General features: G+C 41.6%; 5 protein-coding genes across 10 annotated transcripts in view; 3 read left to right on the forward strand and 2 right to left on the reverse strand.

The window, feature by feature from the left end:
* Positions 1-639: 639 nt before the first annotated feature.
* Positions 640-5,359, forward strand: LOC135487119 (uncharacterized). The gene is made up of 10 exons (XM_064770506.1): positions 640-1,041; positions 1,443-1,551; positions 2,218-2,382; positions 2,610-2,783; positions 2,988-3,061; positions 3,317-3,514; positions 3,761-3,854; positions 4,033-4,166; positions 4,426-4,569; positions 4,859-5,359. The coding sequence occupies exons 1-10, from the start codon at positions 673-675 to the stop codon at positions 4,988-4,990; spliced, it is 1,593 nt and encodes a 530-aa protein (XP_064626576.1). The 5' UTR covers positions 640-672; the 3' UTR covers positions 4,991-5,359.
* Positions 5,360-5,527: 168 nt separating this feature from the next.
* LOC135487140 (exosome complex component RRP40-like) lies at positions 5,528-7,175 on the reverse strand. Its single transcript, XM_064770559.1, has 4 exons — positions 6,984-7,175; positions 6,469-6,618; positions 6,007-6,158; positions 5,528-5,793 (listed from the first exon to the last, which is right to left on the reverse strand). Exons 1-4 carry the CDS (start codon positions 7,173-7,175, stop codon positions 5,562-5,564), a joined length of 726 nt encoding a protein of 241 aa, XP_064626629.1. The 3' UTR covers positions 5,528-5,561.
* A 248-nt stretch (positions 7,176-7,423) lies between these two features.
* On the forward strand, positions 7,424-16,068 carry LOC135486408 (histone-arginine methyltransferase CARMER-like). 3 transcript variants are annotated; one of them, XM_064769168.1, is made up of 13 exons: positions 7,424-7,566; positions 7,903-8,025; positions 8,195-8,298; positions 8,545-8,649; positions 8,923-9,033; positions 9,249-9,426; positions 9,772-9,862; positions 10,091-10,172; positions 10,288-10,601; positions 10,864-11,039; positions 11,467-11,568; positions 11,826-11,941; positions 13,146-16,068. In XM_064769168.1, exons 1-13 carry the CDS (start codon positions 7,425-7,427, stop codon positions 13,254-13,256), a joined length of 1,755 nt encoding a protein of 584 aa, XP_064625238.1. In that variant the 5' UTR covers position 7,424; the 3' UTR covers positions 13,257-16,068. The 3 variants fall into 3 exon arrangements, with proteins under 3 accessions (XP_064625238.1, XP_064625240.1, XP_064625239.1); XM_064769170.1 differs by having other exon boundaries at positions 11,826-11,937; XM_064769169.1 differs by having other exon boundaries at positions 10,864-10,985.
* A 567-nt stretch (positions 16,069-16,635) lies between these two features.
* Positions 16,636-19,023, reverse strand: LOC135486462 (mediator of RNA polymerase II transcription subunit 8-like). The gene is made up of 6 exons (XM_064769257.1): positions 18,935-19,023; positions 18,344-18,462; positions 17,815-17,959; positions 17,398-17,623; positions 17,134-17,295; positions 16,636-16,895 (listed from the first exon to the last, which is right to left on the reverse strand). The coding sequence occupies exons 1-6, from the start codon at positions 18,938-18,940 to the stop codon at positions 16,801-16,803; spliced, it is 753 nt and encodes a 250-aa protein (XP_064625327.1). The 5' UTR covers positions 18,941-19,023; the 3' UTR covers positions 16,636-16,800.
* Positions 19,024-19,484: 461 nt separating this feature from the next.
* Positions 19,485-21,074, forward strand: part of LOC135487301 (protein O-linked-mannose beta-1,2-N-acetylglucosaminyltransferase 1-like) — a 44,525-nt gene continuing 42,935 nt past the window's right edge. For 2 of the 4 annotated variants that reach the window (XM_064770905.1, XM_064770909.1), the window contains exon 1: positions 19,485-19,599. The gene's annotated coding sequence lies outside the window, so the exon portion shown is untranslated. Of the gene's footprint in view, positions 19,600-20,509; positions 20,675-21,074 lie in introns of those variants that run through there. The other 2 variants (XM_064770906.1, XM_064770907.1) reach the window with 2 other exon arrangements.

Raw genomic sequence — 21,074 nt, forward strand, 5'->3', positions numbered from 1 at the left:
TCGGCCTGGCTGTGACTTCCTCACCCCTCTCATCATGTTGTCAGCACGGTGGAGCAGCCAGGATTGATTCGGCCTGGCAGTGACTTCCTCATCTCTCTCATCATGTTGTCAACACGGTGGAGCAGCCAGGACTGATTCGGCCTGGCTGTGACTGCCTCATCTCTCTCACCATGTAGACAACTTGGCAGAGCAGCCAGGACTGATTTGGCCTGGCTGTGACTGCCTCATCTCTCTCACCATGTAGACAACTTGGCAGAGCAGCCAGGACTGATTTGGCCTGGCTGTGACTGTCTCATCTCTCTCACCATATTAACAACTAGGCAGTGCGGCGAAGACTGATGTGGCCTGGCTGTGACTGTCTCATCTCTCTCACCATGTAGACAACTTGGCAGAGCAGCCAAGTCTGATTTGGCTTGGCTGTGACTGTCTCATCTCTCTCACCATATTAACAACTGGGGCCTGAGCGGCGATCATCAAAACGGTCCCCTGCAGCGATCACAAGGGCCCAGATCCCTGTGCATGGGACTTGATTTTTCCGCCAAAAGAACAAGTCGTGACGTCAACAAACACGTGCTTTGGCGACATCGGCTGACCGTTATATGGATTTATCGAATGCTTTTGAAACGATAACACATTGTACGATTTTGTATAGCCCAGGTAAGGCTATAAAGCATGCTAGAATGGCTCTGGAGTATAATTAGCATTATTATAGACCCGATGCTCTCATTTGCCAATCGACCAGTGGTCCATGCGCTAGTCAGTTCTGTTGGCGGCGAGACGTCGAAGACTGCAAGGTCGAAGCTATCGGTCGTTGGGACAAAAATGAAGGGTCGGATTCTGGTTTATTCTGTCGTGGGTTGTCCCCACTGTATGCGCGCCAAGAGCGCCCTGCAGGAGTTGAATCTGACGTACAGTGACATCAACTTGGACAGCTTCCCCCAGTGCAGGGATGATGTGGCGAGAAGGACAGGAAAAAAGACTGTGCCGCAGATTTTCTTCAACAACCATCTGGTTGGAGGGAACGACGAGCTCCAAAAGCTGGTGAGTTTATTGCGTAACTACCTTGAGATGTCATTTTAGGCGGGAAAGCTGCCCAGAGAGCCTGGTGCCAGAGCCAGGCCCATGGCGCCGGCCGCTGCTCCAGTAATGTGGGTGGCCGTCCTGAGTTGAAGTGGTGATCTTGTCTTCTATCCTGTGGGCTTGTGATATCTTTGGATCAGTTGCTGGATTGAAGACATCACAATAGATAGATGATGGTAGCTAGCTGGCCTAAATCATATTTCCAGTGTATACCCCAGGTCCACATTTCACTGTCCCCAATATTCTGCACCCAAGGCTTGCATGTTCATTTTTGTCATTGCATCTCACAATCGCCCCTGAACGAAAGGCCTGCCTTTTAAGGCAACACCAATATTTACCTCTTAAAGCATCTTCTGTTTCAGATTCAGAATAAAGCTGAATTAGACAAGCTGATAGCTGAGGTGAAGAACAACCCGCCACCAAAAGATGCGCCAGTACCCCCAGATCCAAGCACTGCAGTCAAAGACAAATGTAAGAAGATGAGATTCAGGTCCTAGTTGAGTCTTACTCTGCACAAGTGGGGGATATCAGGCCAAAGTAGATTGCACCAAGTTTGGGAGGGAGAGCTTCAAGGATAGTCCAATAACATTGTGAGGAGTGTGTACCATAAGCCTTAGTAAAGTTATAAATATCTGCTATGAATGATGCTTGTCAGTGTCTCCTTTGAATTGGCACCTGCTGACACAATACACCAGGCCTACTTGCTTATTGAAAGGCAGCAAACAAGGTTGGCTTCAACTCAAAAGAAAACTTGGATTGAGTGGGAACCATTAATTTGCCAAAAATTAGGTTGCAAAGTCTTTTATGACTTAGGTGTCACACCAGCTTTATGCTGCAAAATAGCAGGGTATTGAAAGGTTGAGTGAAATATAGTTTTTCGATCACATGGCCAAAGAATTAGAAAGAACCAGGTGCTGACTTGTGTGTGTGTCATATGTCTTGGTGAAATAGGTCACAATGTCCCTTATTGGCTGACTGACATCTATAACTGAAGTGGTTGTCCTACAAATCTCATGATAACCAAACCATGAGACAAGACAATGATGATTGAATAAGCTGTGCTATGCAGTGTGTTCAGTATAGAAGCAAAGACCTCATCAAGTTCTCAGCATTCATGAAATCATTTGCTTATTTCAGTTGTTGATAGCGAATTTAAGTGTGAGCCAGATGAATATGCCGCCCTTGTCCACGATCTCCGCCAGAGCGGATTGATCAAGAACCATCGCCAAGGGATGACTACTTACAAGAACTCATTCTGTGGGAAGGACTTTGTTAATTGGGTTGTCAAGACAAAGAAACTCGGTAATTCTTTTTTACGTCATGCCCAGCGTCATGAACAGCTTTAGCGGCGCATTACCATTGGTGATGCCATACGCAAATTGATGCTAGTCTACTATTTCTACAAGAAACAGGGATGAGTAAGATAATGATACTACTCTTGTTATGAGGGTTAAAGTAGTACATGTCCACTGAATTAGCTAGTGGTACACGTACAGCTTATTTTGCGAGCAAATATGTTATTATTTCAGATCGGCCAACAGCAATAGAGATGGGCCAGCAATTGATTGACAAACATTTCGGTCATCATGTGAAGCATACTGAGACATTCCAAGACGACGTGGTATACTACCGCTTGTTAGAGGATGACCATGAAACGAACGCCCTTAATGCTGGCTCAATATCAGACTGTGATCCAAGACCAGGTAGGAGGTTGGCATTTCTGTTACAGCATTGCAGGAAAAAGTTGAGTTGAAATTCAATTTCAAAGCTGAACATGAATTTTCATTCTGAGAGGCCTTTGCATGAAAAAGTCATAATTATAGACCAAAACATTTTTGAATAATCTCGCTGTCCACTTTAAAAGTTGATATTTCAGATGTTTAATTGTTCCCGATTTGATTTTGCAGCTGGGGAGCTCGGTGAAGACCTTCGGAGGTTGATTCTCAAACTATACAATGCATTCTTATCAAAGGATGGGAAGGTGAGTCGTTGGCACCTACAATCCCATACTCCATGATCCAACTTTGTGAGGGAGCTTCTTTCCCCCTCCTCATAGTCATAGTGACCTTGACCTCAGCATGTCTCAAGTCCAGACTTGTGAAACCATGGCAACAGTCAACTGTCACACCAGCTTTCTGAGTCGATAAGTCATGAAGCCATACCGGTACTTAACCTATCAGGAAAGTTCTAAACATTATATGTAGCATGAAGACTAAATAGCAGTGAGTTTTTTCAGGCTGTTGATTATGATGGGATCGGTGGGGCCGATGAATTCAATCTCTACCTCAAATTGACAAAAGAGCTCCAGCGTGTTCAACTGGAGAAGGCGACCAGGGAAGAAAAGTTGGCCTTCTTCATCAATGTGTACAATGCCTTGGTCGTTCATGCTACCGTCGTCAGGGGACCAGCCACAAACTTATGGCAGAGATACAAGGTGTGTGTCCGCACATTTTCACTTGCTGCTTTTAGCGGCCTTGGGTTAATTTGGGCATAATTGGTATCAAATCCAATCTGAAGCTTGTAGCTTATCTTGGTACTACCTTGTGACATAAAATTGAATTTAATGCAATAGTTTCCAAATGTGAGCTTCTAAACACTGGAGAAACAATTAGTTACTCAGTCAGAACATTGACTTCTGCATTTCTGTTAGATACACTATGCCTGTTCATTTTACTTGCAGTTTTTCTATACCATATATTACATTATTGGTGGCCACACGTATTGCCTACAGGATATTGAAAACGGTGTGCTCAGAGCAAACAGGAAGGGGGTTGGTAAGGCTCGTTTACTTATTGATTCATTACTTCATTGTGGCACTAGTATCATATGATTTTCCAGGGAGGTGCGAGTTGCGCTATACTTGTTCTAATGTTAGTTTCAAAGACTGATATTGTCCATTGTTCAGCCGAGGTTCTGTAACAGAGTAAGATAATATGTTCATCTTTCAATCAGGGATGATCACCAGACCATTTGGGAAGAGTGACCCTCGCCTGAAGATTGCCCTCGAACAACATGAGCCTCTCATCCACTTTGCCTTGGTTTGTGGGGCCAAGAGTTGTCCCCCAATAAAGACATATGCTGCTGATGTAAGTGTTCAAAACCACTATATAATAAGTTGGACTAGTCCTAGCCCATTGATATGAACATGGAGTGGTGCTATAGGCAGGATCTGGGAGGGTCAACTCAGTTGACTTTGCGCGACTTCTGCACAGTTAAGGAAGTGGGTTGTCTTCGATGTCAGCAACGACTATACTTCTTGTACGATCTATGAAATAGGAGAGACACCTACTGGTGACAGTGTGAAACTTAATCTGACCTACCTTGATAAGATATTTTGTGTTATAGGGAATCTATGATCAAATGAAGACTGCAGCGGAGGCTTTCTTTGATGGAGATGATGGTATGACCTTGGATATGAAGAACAAGCATGTGAAGCTCTCCGCCATCCTCAAATGGTACAGGGAGGACTTTGGCAGCAGCGATCAAGAGGTGAGATACATGTTAAACAAAACTGTACTTGTGTACTGATTTAGTTCAGCAAATCATCCCATACAACTTGTGAGAAGGAAGTCAGCTGCAATAGAAAGTTTCTATCGAGTTGACAGGCTTGTCATAATGTCATGATTTGTATTGTTTCTTGAATTACATGTACAAGGATGCAGTATGGTATTGCAAAGAGCAAATTAAGATGATGATCCTATCTTGATCTAGCACCATGAATCTCCATATGGTCCAGAAAACATTGCTCCATTGATCAACACAAGATTATGTGTTTCAGGTATTACAGTGGATCAACGACCACATGAGTGACGGTGACAAAAAGAACCAACTCGCTGAACTCCTGGCTGGCAAGAAGTTCAAAATCTCATATTTGAACTATAATTGGGATGTCAACGCCAAGAAGAAATAAACTGAATGATGTAGCAATGAAAGAAGTAAAATAAGGGGGGGGGGAGATATTGTTGAGTAGTGAGTAGTGAGTAGTGAGTAGTATAGCATAACAATGTACCTCTGAGGAATTTCAAAGAATGGGATGCAATATTTTAGATGTTTTTGTCTAAATAATGTTGCAATAGAAATCATCTACTCCTGCAAGTTCAACAAACATGTGCTATCGGATAAAATATCCTGCAAATGTTGTTATGACCACATTTAGTAGGCATATCATTCCCGAGTCTCATCCACCCACCATTATAACATTGAGATTATATACAGATCTGTACTCTTATCAACTGTCTTGTACACGCAAATGATTATTGAATAAACTTCATTATCTGAACACTGTGTTTCATGTATTGTTTACATGGAGAGAAATCTGTCACGACACAGCAACTTACGTGAAAGACTTAGAAGGAGATGATGGCCTCAACTAACAACAATGCATTGCATTGTTAGATCCAGATGGTTCTACACCAGTGAGCAAGCATTGATACTCAGTAAATCAACAGAACTCAATATTCACTAAAAAAAACACATTTATTTCAGTCGGCACCAAAACTAGCAAATCCTGCCAAAGCGTCTAACAGTTTCTTGCACATGACTTTGATTTGTTCATTGTCCATATGTTCAGCACACGTTATACCGTTATATATAGCAATTGCCTCTCCGGCCGATCGTCCCTTGATCCAGATTCTCCCATTCATCCCAATGGCAATCTCATAGGGCATTGACCGCCCCAACGTCTTCAAGAGAACACAGTCTGGACTGAGGATCCTGAAAGAGAGATGAGTCCAGTTGGAACAAGATTATGTAGTCTGCACAACTTATTCACACTCGAGAACAACAAGCTCCTGGGTGTGTTGAGAGTACTCTACATTCAAAACAAATATACCAATAAAACTCACTTTAATTCACTTCCTGCCAAAAGAAGGTGGACAAAAAAGAGAACAATACTAGGCTGGCAGAGGGGGAGAATAGGATACTTACTTTCTACAAAGATACAAGGAAGAGTGGAAGAGCAGCCCACCACCTTTAATCACCCCAAGGCCGCCACTTTTCCCATTGCTTCCAATACACACAAGTTCTCTCTCCATATCTTTGTTGGCAACAGCAAACTTAGCATAGACAATATCACCAACCTGAAAAAATAAGGTTTCATTAGATATATTATGCATATACAGTGGAACCTCCCGTTGTGGACACCTCTCTTTTAAGGACACTATTTTTTGTCCCAAATTTGTTGTTTCCTTTCAATTTGACCCCTCTAATCAGGACACCTCTCTATTAAGGACAGCAGTTATCAGTCCCGAGGGTGTCCTTAATAGACAGGTTCTACTGTATACCAGCTAGTTGCATCAGCAGATGATTCCTGATGCACGAAGCTAAAAAAATCACAATTATCTCATCAGTTCTGTTACTGAAGGAGAAGAAAGGACCATATTAACTTACTTTACAATTTGGCCTATTTTTCTTAGTAGCACCTTCAAATGATAGGAATGATAGCGTGGCTTGCTCACTGGCACCAACGTCTAACTTGAATATATCTCCAGCTTTCATGGTGACGATTCCTATAACACTCTCTCCTCTGGCTGGAACATACTACAAAATATAACAGTGTTTCAGTTGTGTTCAGTGCAGCCTTATCATAATCTATACTTTAAATTTCACTAGGCCTGTAGTCAGCTCGGACAAATTCTCACTTCCTTGGTTCTATTGAATACGCAATTTCTCAGTTCTGCAAGCTGTCGAAAAATCGAATTATGACTGTCGAAGCACCCCATATGGTGCTCACTTCACACCAGTCTGTCTGATAGAGCAGGTTACATGAAGATAAAACACTGTCAGGTCTTAATGGTGACTAACACAAACGAGAGGGTAGTGGTAAAAGACCTAGTCGCTTCAGAACAGCAGTGACTTAATTATTTCAGGAATGGCGCCCCATAGATTAGGGATCGCAAACTCACTCTTTTTTGGTAGCAATCGACCCAATATATATTCGGATCCTTGAATCTGACGACTCCAGGTTTTGTCACTATGATATTATCTGAATCTCTTCTCAAACCGGGACCAATGACAATCTTGCCAGAAGTGTCTGAAGTCTTCAAATTATGTAAAACATCACCCGGCATCACAACATCATTCGTGGAATCCGCCATGCTTGCTTTTTCCCTAAATCGGGGAGCATTCATTGTATTGTAGTAATACCAAAATTTGAAGGTAGCCCATATAATTAGAACACTATACTAGCCTCAGTTGTATAAAAGTACATACGTATATGTATCAACACTTTTTAAATGACACAACAGTAATTTTATGCGTGTTTGATGTATTTGCTTCAAAGACTGGAACCCAACAAAATAACTGCTCCCTCATAATAGATCCATCGGCAATCCCATCCAGCGAAAATGGCTGCTGTGTACGAAAACGTGCAACTCTGTTCAATAAACGAAAATGGCCAGTTTGTACCTTTAGATGGCAAATATGATGGCCCTGTGACTGTTCATCTAGGAACTAACGGTTCGGAAACACGATTAAATGTGACTAATGGTGCGTAAAATATCTTTATCGGGGCAATTTATTCCGTTATTTTTCGTCATTGTTGTTCAGATTCTATTTCGGACAGTTTATCAATTACCGGACGTTGTTGTAGACAAGTACAAGTGAAGTACAAGTCGAAGAAAGACTAGTAGAATATGATGAAAAGCCGAAACCTCGATCGAGCGGTTCAGTTCAGTGGTGCAGTGACTTACGGTCCTTTGTCTGTTAGTTTGGTATTCCCATGGATTTTTTAACTAGGCCTAGCATAAGCATAAGCATGCACTTCATAAAATCCTAATTGTTTGGTGAAGACATATATGCAAATATTTGTAATGCTTTTTCTAGGTTCCCAGCACCTTATCACAGTGACAGTCAACAAGGAGTCTGAGTTCTCAAGAGTTGGGAGACAATGCTTTATCTTAACCGTGGACAATAATAGTTTATTCTTCAAGTTCAAAGCAGAAGCAGGTAAGTGTTCACTGAACTCGTCTGTGCCATTGATGTAGCAGTGAGCGACTAGTGGTTGATCACCCTGGACACTTATTCTACAAGTTGTGTACTGGTTTACTGTATTCTGAGAAACAAATAGGACAAACAGAATGTTCTTCCCCGTACAGGTAAAGTGTCCTTCTTTCAGATTTCCGAGCATTCCACCATCGGTTAAAGCTGATGATTGCAGAGAAGAAAGAGTCGGTATTCAATGAACGAACAGATGAAGCTTCTGCTGTACAGTATTTTCAGGTAGGTAGCAGTAGATTGTCCTTTAATCCAAATAGAGAGTGTTGATCTTAAATATATTGTTTACCAACCTACTTTCGAATGTTTTTAGAGAAATGTTGTTACTTTGTACATGGAACAAACAATGGCATGGATGACCTTAGACTTTAAAAAGGTGTGGCATGACTTTTCTTCAATATGTGGCAGCGATCAAGTAAGATGAACATTGAATTATCTCACGACCTAAAAATGGCCTAATCTATCTTGCAGTTCTATGGATACCTCTCCCAACAACAGAACATGATGCAGGACTACATTCGCACATCGACATACCAACGTGCCATGCTCGAGAATGGCATTGATTTTCACAACAAGGTGAGCTAAGCTTGTTGAGTTGAATCGTTGCATTGTTTGTGGTATTCAGATGTGAATATTATTCTGTTTTGTGTGAATCCTAAACTACTCTAAAGATACTGAGAATTAACCCCCAGGCGGTGACAAATCATGCAGATTGGACGATTTCAAAACATGCTTGTGGAACTTTATTAAGAAGACTCATTATCATGCATGTGTACTGACAAATAACAAGAGAGAGCTGCAGTTGAAGACATCCACTGAGCCATCTTCTCTTCTTCTGTTTGCCTCCAGGTGGTGTTAGATGTTGGTGCTGGTTCTGGAATCCTGTCCTTCTTTGCCATCCAAGCTGGAGCCAAGAAAGTGTATGCAATAGAAGCCAGTTCTATGGCTCAGCAATGTGAGGTAGGTGGTGCTGTTTCACTCTGTTGAAAGTTGCTTTATCTAGGTCAGCTGTTGGCAGCTGTAGGTGATGATTGAAAGGGGCTGTGAGTTGATTTCTCATTTGGTTTGAAATGATATCTGGAAAGCGTGTCGGCTAGGGTAGGCGATGAGATTTCTCACTGTCATCTTATTCTTTCCTTATATGTGTTCAATCAAATCTATCCTATTCTTTTCAGGCTCTGGTTCATAATAACAAACTTAGTGGAAAGATCATAGTTGTGCCAGGCAAAGTGGAGGAGGTGGACATACCAGAGCCTGTTGATGTGATTGTGTCTGAGCCCATGGGTTATATGCTGTTCAATGAGAGAATGTTGGAGAGTTATCTACATGCCAAGAAATGGCTGAAGCGTGGAGGTAAGTCCTTGCATTGGAAATTCTTGTAGAGGTAGGCTGTGTTTGATTTTGATGATTAATCATTGCCCAATATCCTTGTGACTTCAAGGCTTGTATCATATAAGATTACAGCGCGAGGAGTTCCTCTCTTATGTCTTGGTGTTGTCCTTGTTCCTGTCGTTCTATGTGATAGGATGCTGGTCTACTGTGAGAAAGACCACTCCTGTTCCAAGGGAGCATCTTCCTTCTGACAATGTGGAGTTCAATCCTACTGACTGGGAGTGATATTTGTTGGTCACCACACCCGTGATCCGGTGCATTAGCATCACTCTTTGCCATCATTGAGTTTCTCTCATCGCTTTCTAGGAAACATGTTCCCCACAAAAGGAGATCTTTATGTTGCACCATTCACTGATGATGCTTTGTACATGGAACAGTTTTCTAAATCTAATTTTTGGTAAGTACATTATATTCCTGTAACTAGTGGTGCCATGCAACTTCCATTCTTGCCGGGCAAAATGTCGTCAACTTCCCTCACTTTTAAAGTGGTGAGTTCTAGTTTGATTTATTGGCCTTAGATTCTGATTGCAAGTTGAAACAAGTTGGGTCTGCTCCAAATCCTATTTAAGGTAAGGTTAAATTTCACTGATTTCAAGTTGAATGAAAATATCCATCTCTTTTGCAGGTATCAGCAGTCTTTTTATGGCGTTGACCTTTCTGGCCTGCGGAATGATGCAATAAAGGAATACTTTAGACAGCCCATTGTGGTACGTATTACTTCCAGGCACTTGTGCTCTATCTTGACTTGGCTTCATGTTGTTGTCTATTCCTTGAGATCAGATGTAAACCGTGATGAAACTATGAACGTTTGTTGTTTTCCAGGATACATTTGATGTGCGGATATGCCTGGCCAAACCATATAAACATACTGTCGATTTCCTGACGACGCAAGAAGAAGAGCTGTCCACGATCGACATCCCGCTGACATTTACTCTACATCAGTCAGGCACAGTGCACGGCTTGGCATTCTGGTTTGATGTGGCCTTCTGTGGTCACACCCAGACCATCTGGCTGTCTACCGCTCCAACTGAACCACTCACTCACTGGTACCAGGTGCGCTGTCTACTCCAGCGACCACTGTTTGTACAACAAGGTCAGGTGATGACTGGACGAGTGGTGCTAAGATCCAATGCAAGGTAATTGTTGATATATTCCCTCGTTTAGTCCAAATAGTCTGCCACAAGAGTTGAATTCCTCATTTACATGCATAGCCCGGAGCAGGATTCCTTGGCCTAAAACTGTATCTGCCGATACCATCTTGACCCTGTATTTGTCCAGTGCTTGTCAAATAGAAAATCCACATGAAAAAGACATAACAACCTAACTTTTCCATGCAAAACTGTGCTCACCTTTGGGGTTCAGGGCTGATATTGATTTGTATCCTGCTGATATTTTCAGACAAAGTTACGATGTAGATATAGACCTTGAAGTGGTTGGCACTGGCAACAAGTCGTCCAACACCCTTGATCTGAAGAACCCGTTCTTCCGCTACAATGGTCAAGCACCATCTCCACCTCCGGGTACGAATACGGAATCGCCAACAGAGACGTACTGGAATAACGTGGCTGACAGTAGTGAGTTATACCAAAATATATAAGGCGCTTATATAGTTTTGCTCTCTTATATATTTCTTGGTATACCAATGGGCTGTAAAGACTATTTGGCTGTGACATAACTTGATTGTTTCCTTTGATAGAAATGCTGGTTGATGAAGATTTTAAACTGTTATGGAAAGACAGATCACCAACGAGATGTTGTGGCTCAGCAGTGTTCACAAAGAAATCTGGTTTCAGAACTATTTACCAGGCTCTTTAAAGCTCATTTTGCTTTCCTCACACTCACTTGGTTCCTTGAGTTGTGCCAGATCAAGGTAATGTCTTACAGCACTTTAAGGTAGCCTGATGCCATCATTGATCTGTTTATTCCTTCACCAATTGGTGATCCAATACAGTTGACACAATATCTTTGTTAAAAATAGTTCATTATACTTTCCCTCTGCAGATCCTCAGACTACCAATTACTCGATCATCAATGGTTTGTTGAATGGCCATGTTGATGGGAACGCCCAGGCCATTGCCCAGAACAACCTGATTCCATTAGTTGGTGAGTACAATGAACAATGAGAGATCCTGACGGGCTTTTTAGTTATGTGAAGTCTTAAACGCCGTTATGAACGCCCCTGATGTGAATGGGCAGTTTCTAACCAGTGATGGGAGTGACGGCATGAAACACACCTATAGTAAGAGTGCCCATATTAGTGGAAAAAAGTAGTGCTGATGTTGTTTCTAGTGTCCATTAGGCAATTAGGACCACTGATTGGAGGGTATGGTTATGATGCAATGATACCCATATCATTTCAGCCAACAATGCACCGGTGAACCAGGGCAGCATCCCGAGTGTGATCAGTCTGGTCTCTCATCAGCCACGCACCTCCGTCGGAGGAGGAATCTCACCAGCAGCATTTACTCATGGGCAGGTAAACTTTATACTATCTTGTGCACCATCTCAAGAAGCAGTAATGGTGGATTCCAGAGTATTCAAGACAAATTAAGTCTGCAACTTGACTCGCAGCATCTTCAGGTTTTGAGTCAGTATGTGTGGACATCCTTTCTTTAGATTGCAAATGATTCATGTTGCAGACTTGTCTGAATACTGAGGAATTCCCCTGGTTGGGTTTATATACAACAAGGGAAAGTTTACCTGTTCTACTCACCATGCCATGTCATGCATGTTGTTTAGCTTTAAGAACTGTGGTATTAAATCATTGCTTTTCATTGCAAACTAAATGAATAATTGTGTAATAGTTGTTGAAGATAGTTTGTTTAGTAAATATGTTGTCTGGTAGTCGGTGTTTGATGTAAACTCAAAGCCAGCTTCAAGTGATCAAAATATCCATCCTGACATGAGATGTCATCAAGGAAAGTTCAGCGTGTGACTGCAGGCGAGTTGGCACAAACTGATTTTTTCTCCCCATTTATGGTTTAATCCTTGATGGTCGTACATTCAAACAAACTAGCACTTGAAAAATAAACCATTCATCGCCACATTGACCAAAGGCATTCGAATCGAGATCATATTTGATACCTTCCTGCTTCTTCATTTGGTACACCCATGCACCATTGTCAACCTCGGATATTTCTTATGTGGATATCCAAAACATGTACGAGTGTCACTTTGTTGACGTTTCAGAGCTGGTGCTCACTGTCAGCTTCCTTGATATCAAGGAAAACAAAACATTGGGACATGTTCTTGATCCACTCTTTATGAGAAACACAAAATCATGCAGTAAATATCTCCGGTTGGCCTGTTTGTATTACATGTTGAAATTGCACTGTCTTCTGGAGTGTTCTTTTCTAGACCAAATGGGTGTCTTTAGCTCAACTGGTTCAAATGAAAGGGAACTCCTCAAAGCCTTGTACCTCAATGCCACTTCCAGGAGACTGTCGCTCACTGTTAGTTTGCATGCTGCACTCTTCGTATTTGTTCACTGCATGACTTCAGAAGATCCTTGAAATGTTTCATGTGGTCTTGGTTTCTTCTTTCAGTCTGCTTTCTCTGTTTTTCAGTTAATTTATGTATGATTTACTGTACGAGATGATATTTTTATTGTGGATATGCCCTTACATGTAAGCTAACATGAGGTAGGTGCACCTAATAAATGGTCCCATCGTCTCTTACAGGGTGCCGTCATGGGGAGTGCTGCCAGCTTCCCAGTGAGTCCACAGTATATGATCGGAGACTACACGCTAAATGTTGTCGACCAAACACAGTTCACATCGTTCAAGTCATGAGACTCCCTGCACACAGATGTCGGTGATGATCGGAACTAAACGCCTGTGATTTGTGACTTGACAATGTTTTAGTTGTCATAAATGCTAACCATGGAAAGCAGGAAATGCAGTTTGATTTCTGCGTCGTTCCAGCCTGTCCTCTGTGGTTTTAAGTGTCTGCATATTGCTCTATTCTTCGTTTCTCCTGAGCTCAAATTGAAACAATATTCTGCAGTAAGTGCTACTAAGCCTTGGCTAAGGTGAAGGGATAGTAATCTTTGGATTTAGTAAATTTGAAATTAGTGGTGAAACCAATCGCTGTGTAAACATACCTAGAATTTGGAAATTAAATACTGACTTATCTGACAAATGAGTGTGTGAGTGTAACCTTTCAGTGTGTATGAAAAGCTATTTGATGCCTCAAGGGAGTATCTAACACTCTAACTTCTGGAAAGGAGTGTCTTGAGAAAATGCCAGGCCGACAGTGCTTGTGGGATGTATAAGAAAATGTACTATATATAGGCTACAAACTGCCTGTGCACATGTTCAGGTGTGCACTGTTGGTCCTTCTACACAGGAACACTGAAAGTAAGTGTTGACTGGGCATTATCTGGACACGCTCCTTCAATGTGCTCAGTCAAGATCTCCATGACAGTTGTTAAGGAAGTCTTGGATCATCTCTATGGGAACATCTGCCCTGGGAATGGGATGGTGGGTGAAGATAAAGCAATGGATTCCTACTGTAAGGTAGTATTCCACCACTGCACACTGCTGTAAATAGCTGTTCTTGTTTTCACAGATAATGCTAATGCGTAAACTATTGGGTATTTCCCAAAGTTACAAACAATTTGTACATTTTTACCCTGTGTATGCAAAATTGAACGTGTATAATAAAAATAGGACAGTTTTATGCGGGTTTGGGTAAACTTGTCTCAAAATGTGTACATTGCTTCATAATTTCTTGTAAGGTGGTGTTTTGAATTTTGATTACTTGAATGGAATATCAATCAATATCTGCTGTTCTTGGTTTGAGAATCACATACAACGAAGGCCTTCTGCATGGTCGTTTGTGAATGGGAGCATGTGTTAGATTCATTGTTTTGATGCTCTCTATCATGTCAAAAATTCCTGGGTTCTTACCAGCTATGGTTTCTTTTAAGAGAGAGTGTACATGTAGGACTATGTCTAGTTGATGTTGCTTGCCTGTGAGCAAAGGCATGTGCACTCACCATGCATACTTGATGAGTTACCCTTCTGCAGTCTTGCCACATAAAAAGATTTTATTGATTGAAGTTCATTGGAAGTTCATTAGTAGTGGTGCAGGGGGGGGGAATTAAATAGTTTTACTATGTAGATTTATGTTTATTCAGAATGTTGTATAGAGTCATTGATACAAATGATTCAAGCCAAAGGGCTGTCCATTCAATATTCTGCACCATCCGTAGGATTATTAAAACGGGTAACTTTTGGTAAAATGTTCAGGTATCTGCAATCAAATTGCCCAAGGTTTGTATGGACAGTCCCAAAATGACTGCATTTTGGGGAGTGGGTTTGTTCATTTCGTATATCATATGAATAAGGATAGCCCTGTGTCCGAGAGAGGAACCCAGAATCCATATTTGGCCGTGATGGGAATCCTGACAACTCTTCTTGGTCATGAAATGCAAAGTGAGCTTGGAGGAACAAACCAGTTCTTTTAGTTTGTACAAAGTAGACTTCTAACACTAGTTATAGCGCACTGTGTTTATTTTCACTCGTCACTGCTTACACCAAATGTCTTGCAGGTGGTGAAGCTGCCAACGGTCCACTTGCCTGCCTCCTTTACATGGGTGCGACGAACTGGCTGTTTACTTTTGAAGTGTTTCTGACGGTCCTTTCTGAGGAGGGAGACTTGACTGGCCCTCCAACTGTTCCAATAGCTGGCTAACCTTTTACTAGGTATCATTGGCACAGAAATGTTCCAAAAGGCTTCAGGGTTTGATTGGCAGATTGGCTGTCTGCAGATGATTTTAACTTAGGGATGCAGTTTGGGAACTCAACTGGTTTGGTTGAATGCTAGGAACCTCCCAATGTATTGTTGAGTGGACCTGTGGTGATCAACCCATGATGGCTGCTCAACGGTGGTGACCTACTCATCTCAATTGCATGTATATTTTAATCCTTCGTCCTTTGTAAATAAACTTGTCTGATGTAATTAACCACACAGTGTATTCAGATGTTATTCAGAGTTAGATGTGGCAGGCCCAGTGTTCTCCACAATGTCCCAATTCTAATACAATGTTATTGAGTCGGATTACATAACCGATCAATTGAGTGGGCAATTACACCCTACACGGTAGACACAGCTGTGTTATCATCTTTCAATGAAAAGGGGTTCAAAAATTCAGATGGGTTTCAATTTTTCAAGTCATCAGGTATTGAAGTGGACCGATTCCTTTATTTAAGACTTGTGGGGAACACTGCCTTCTAATGACTGTAGAGTGTTCTGATTTGTTAGAGGGTGTATCTGGACAAAAAAATGTTCCGATGAGAGACCTGGATCAGTCAAAACTTCAGTGTCCATTTTATTAAATGCAAAACATGCTATTGTGGTCTTGCTATGCCTTTCTTTGAGAGTTCACCTGAAAAAAGGTTATATTCGAACCTCAGTCTTCATCATCAAAGGCAATGCCACTGATTCATCAAGGGAACACCATGTCCAGATCAACCCCATTAAACTTCGTGTTTTGTATTCTTCCTAATATTTGTTCGACACTCAGCAGGTGATTGATCAGTTATATTAACTGTGAATGTAACTATTTAAAAGCTTCTTTGGGAATAAACTTTCTTATTCTTCAAAGATCACTTCTGTGTCTTATTTTCTCTGACGTAAGTCATCCTTTTCTGAAGGTTCTCTAAGAGGGCCGACTGTTGATGAAAAATCTCCATACATCCCAAGAGGAATCCTGCCAGTGTTGAAAGTGGAGACAAGGCAGGTTTCCCCATTCTCAGAAGTTGCCCAGCTAGATGGAACTGAACTTAGCGAGCATCAAGCTGATCAAAGACTGCATGCAGCTCACTTTATCTTGGCTTTAGCCTTGCATTGTTGATCTATATGTTGCCCAGTACAGGATTTCCTGAAGGTTCCTCCTGTTTGAGATGGAATACACATATTCTCATCGACTCTGTCACATTCCCACCCATGACATTGGTGGCACAAATGGAAGTTCCGAGTCGCAGGGAGACATTTCGTCGGGCAAATGCTAAGAAATGCTATGAACAGGAGCCTCGGGAGGATGCAAACTCAGGGGAGGGTGCAAGTCATGAAAACAACTGATTACAAATACTTTAGACTGCTGAAGGCCATGTCCATCTGCATGGCTCAACATGGTCTCCTCCAGAAGAAACAACAAGAAGTAAGTTGACAAAATCATGGCTGTACATGTCATGAGAACTTTTATTCCATGAGGAAAGATACATATGTACACAGATATCAACACATACATGTACATCAATAGAACCTGTGAACAGACTGTCCGTGGCAATGCCAAGAATACATGAAAGCAAGAACCGTCACTCCAAACATTCATGGCCGTTGGTAAGGATGTACTCCTCCAGCTGACTTGATGGTAGTCTTTATTGAACTTGGTGCCTTGCTGATGTTGATGTTAGGGGTGGGAACTGGAAGAACAATAGATATGGGTGACAATTTGAAATCCGAGATTTGCTCCGTTTGCATAGTTAAGACAGCGTAAGTAGCTTGCTCAATCACTGGTCAATATTTCACAAGATATATTACATACATAGTTTATGCTGAGGACAAGGTCTGGGGTATTGTTTTTGCACCACCAAATTGTGCAACCGATGTGTCAAGGGGTAGTTTCATGGGGAGTCATGAAGCAGTGGGTGGGTGACTTACTTTGTGGTTGTTGAGGGGTAGGAATTGTAGGCGGTGGTGTTGGTCCCCCGGAACCACTGTCTGATCTGCGTAATGCTTTCAAACCTTTCCCAAAGCTTGCGGCAGCAATCAAGGCATTCGTGTCTGTCAGAGAGGACGTCTGAGGCTGTTGCTGTTTTGCATCTGAAATGATATGTTTAAAAAACATTAACTTGAAGTGATAGTAATGAAAAACATGTAATTGTAGGATCTCTTGAATAGCATGACACTGGAGTGACAACTTACTGACTTCACTTTCCCATTCTTCTCGATTAGTGTTGATGATATCTAAGATGTGATTTGAGATCTTGTTGAGAGCTGTGATTTGTTTCTGTAAGGCATCAGGAGGAAGCTGGCTGGCTTTGACGCTCATCTGATTCACACGCTCCTCCACCTCTGGTTCCGGCTTTGTACGCAGATAGTCCGGCACGACTTCATGATTGAACGCTAGCACTCGACCTTCGGTTAATTTCTGAAAGGTAAGATAAGATGTAGCAATCTGGATAACCAATCCACAGATGACAACAACACTTTTGTCTGAGGTAAGTAATATAGCACCCCAGCTGGCATCCATCATAATGTTTGTGATGTAACATTTTCCACAAAGTCATTCTGCCATTACCTCCTGTAAATCATGTTTTGAAACATGAAAATATTACTTACCTCTAGTTCTGGGTCATGATCGGCAGACAATCTGAGAGCGAGCAGAACACGATTCCTTAACATGGGACATTTGTCACTCTTGAGGATCTTGTTCAAACTGTTTAACTGACTTGAGATGAGAGCAAAGCTGTCCAATACTGTTGGCCTGTAATAAGAAACAGACAATATGATGAAAATGTACAGCAGACAAAGCCAATGTCAAGGCCCCAGGGCTCTGCCTTGGAACTCTTATTTCTTAGACTAGTCCTTGAAAAGCTGGACCTAACAAGCCAGTCAATAGTTTTCTCAGTTTTGATCTAATAAGCCAGCGACATATTCAAAACAGAATCTCAACAGGCACCTCTCCTGTTCCAAACTGTCAATGGTTTGTGATGCATTGTGAATTGAGACAGTCATCTTAGAGATGTATTTACATGGAGACAGTCACAACCTAGCAGGAGTTTGGCAGAAAGTCAATCCTGAGAGACAGTCACAACCCAGCATTCTGGCTCAGGCTCATTGTAACAAATATTGATGAGTGGTATTTTACCAGTTCAAGACCTCATATTCATGCTCAAGCTTGAGGAGAAACGTGGTCAGTGAGTTCTTGAGATCTCGCACTTTCTGAGTGATGGCATCGAGGGAGGCCTCCAGCTGCTTTTCTTCTCTCTGAAAACCAAGCAGAATGAGCAAAAATGGCTGGCATTCATGCAACTCTGAAACTCACGCACATGCGTGTACCACGGACAAATGTTAAAAGTCGTTTAAATGTCTCTATCCCAATCCAAAAAAGACCATTCCCCTCATAGTGTACAGGAGAAGAGTTGACGTCTTTGATCTTCTTGTGTTGTGCCAACCTGCACAAATTTGAGATCTCTGTATTCTCTTTGGGATAGTCCTTACATGCAACTTGCACTTCAAGTTGAATAGAACGGGAGTGGTCATCCGTTAATGTTACTGTACGTCAGTTGTGACCTGATTGTGACAGTCACAATCACGAATTATGAGGACCGTCTTTGTTTTGGCAATTCGTCGGCCTTCAGCAAACATTATTTACAAGCCAAATAACCTTAAATGTAAGTTCAAAATTATTTCAAAATATGCTTGATAAACCTATTAATCACTCAGTTGCGATTTATACCTGCATACTTATTGATAACAATCAAAATTCGTATCTAGTTGATGAAACGAAGACACTTCAAAATAGACTACGGCACACTCTCCGCGCTGTCAGTCACTGATCGCGTAAGCTTTCAACTCTGCTGTATGGCCACGCCATGCGTATGAATATATAGACAATTTACTCTCTACCAGATGCTAAATTTCCGCAGTGTAAAATACAGTTCTAAAATGTTTTTACTCAAAAGTAAAAGGATATCATGTTTCTGTCAACCAAAAGGAGAAATTTAGGGAAAAAATAGCAGATTTTTATGTTTTTAAAGGCAGATATTGTTTTTTACACCAAAATTTATTCGGAATTTGTCGGAACTATTCGGCATTTTTCGGTTAAAGTGTAAATCCTGCACAAAATGGCGGTTACATTTGACAAAGATACAAGCTTGAAGCCAACTATTGTACCTTTTAAATAGAGATTGTAAGTAGTTGTTTGTGTCATTTCCGTTGAGGATTCCTAGCTTGTCGCGAACCGGCCCGAAGGGGTGGTCTTCAAAGGTTTACAAATGATGGTGAAAACGACGAAATTTTTTGACACTGAAAATCTTTGATTCCCCTTTTATTTGGACTTTTACTCATTCAAATGTATATATTTTTGTGAGAGTGAAGCAAATGATAACACAGGCTTGAATGGTATGTATGAATATGATATCTTTGATCACCTGTCGGGTCGTTTTCCATGACTTCCAGTTGGTTGTCCGAGCTGGTCTTGTCGAATTATCATAGAATGATTATGACATGTATGATGCTGGTCCATCCAGTATATGGGCACATACGATGGGGTGGGAGGGGGGGGGGTCTCCTCATCAGGTAAACCAGATATTTCGTTCTCGTGGCCTAAACTGCTGTTTGTGACATAGTAGCGGTTACCTGTTTATACTTGTGCATGTATGTGGTGTTAACTTATCATACAGTGCAACTTTGTCAGCGAGCCGATAGTTACTTCCATGGCCATCCCCATATGGAAGCTGGTCATCATGGGGTGGGTAAAGGAAGAAAAGTATGTGAGCATCTCGGGCTCGATGTCTGGTTTTAAACCTTGTGGTTCGACATATCTCACAGTCACATTCTAAGTCCTCAGCAGAGTAGGCCTACTGTCGAACCAATCCAATAACGAAAATTAGAATTCTCAATTTAATATGATTCTTTATTCAACTTGTATTATTACAGTGTAATAAACTAGCCAGGGCTGAAGCAAAGCATCAATAGACTTGTTATTATCAAGATGTCTTACATTCTTACCAGTTTGTACCCGAGGATAACATTTGCCTCCATTGTCATGGCATTGCATGATTGCTTGCCAGTTAAAATTTCAATGTTGACCCACTTCCTTACTCCGATCAGAGTATCACATTCCACACGGCATACCTCTCTCACCGACTGCTTGGTGTCAGCAGCGTGCTGCTCTATAATCTATAACTCGTTGTGCATGCTGTCATTGCTTGACAGCACTGGTGCAGTCGGCATGGATTGATGGCGTCCAACAAAGATTCTTTCATGTGATTCACAGGTCTTACCTCAATTGTTTATTAGTAACTCAAGCTTGTGCATGTAGAAGGAGATTCCAGATATGAAGTGGACTCGTTCATTAATCTGAATTCCTGACTGGATTATACTCTGATCACTGAGGATTCCATTGTTGACATTGTGTGCTAGTGTAGTTGTGGTATTGTGAATAGGACATCTAAAGTTGCAGTAAGTTCTTCAAGTGAGTTATTCCATTGTATTTCAAATTGCAGTGATAAACCTTTTGCCATCAAGTTAAACCAAGTGCTACAGCAAGAACAAGCATCTAGTACTCTCTGAAATGCCCTTTGCTCTCTCTATTGATTGATTAGATTTGAATAATTTATCGAACAAAGTTCTTACGATCTATCACCATGGTTCGCCTTGCAGATTTTATGGGCCGGTCTTATCTTGGATGATAATCTCCGCAGGTGAATGAAAGCAGTGAAGTATTACCATTCGAGCAGTTGAGTAACGTCTTGCAGTGTTTCTTCAGACCGGTGTCCTCACAATATTTGACCCAGTCATTTCAGTTTTGACCGATTGGCTGCAAAATCGGTCCAGTTCACTGCTGAAATGGAAAAGAGAAGTTATCTTGGTGC

This window comes from Lineus longissimus, chromosome 4 (assembly GCF_910592395.1).
Source record: "Lineus longissimus chromosome 4, tnLinLong1.2, whole genome shotgun sequence".
Classification (NCBI taxonomy): Eukaryota; Metazoa; Nemertea; class Pilidiophora; order Heteronemertea; family Lineidae; genus Lineus; species Lineus longissimus.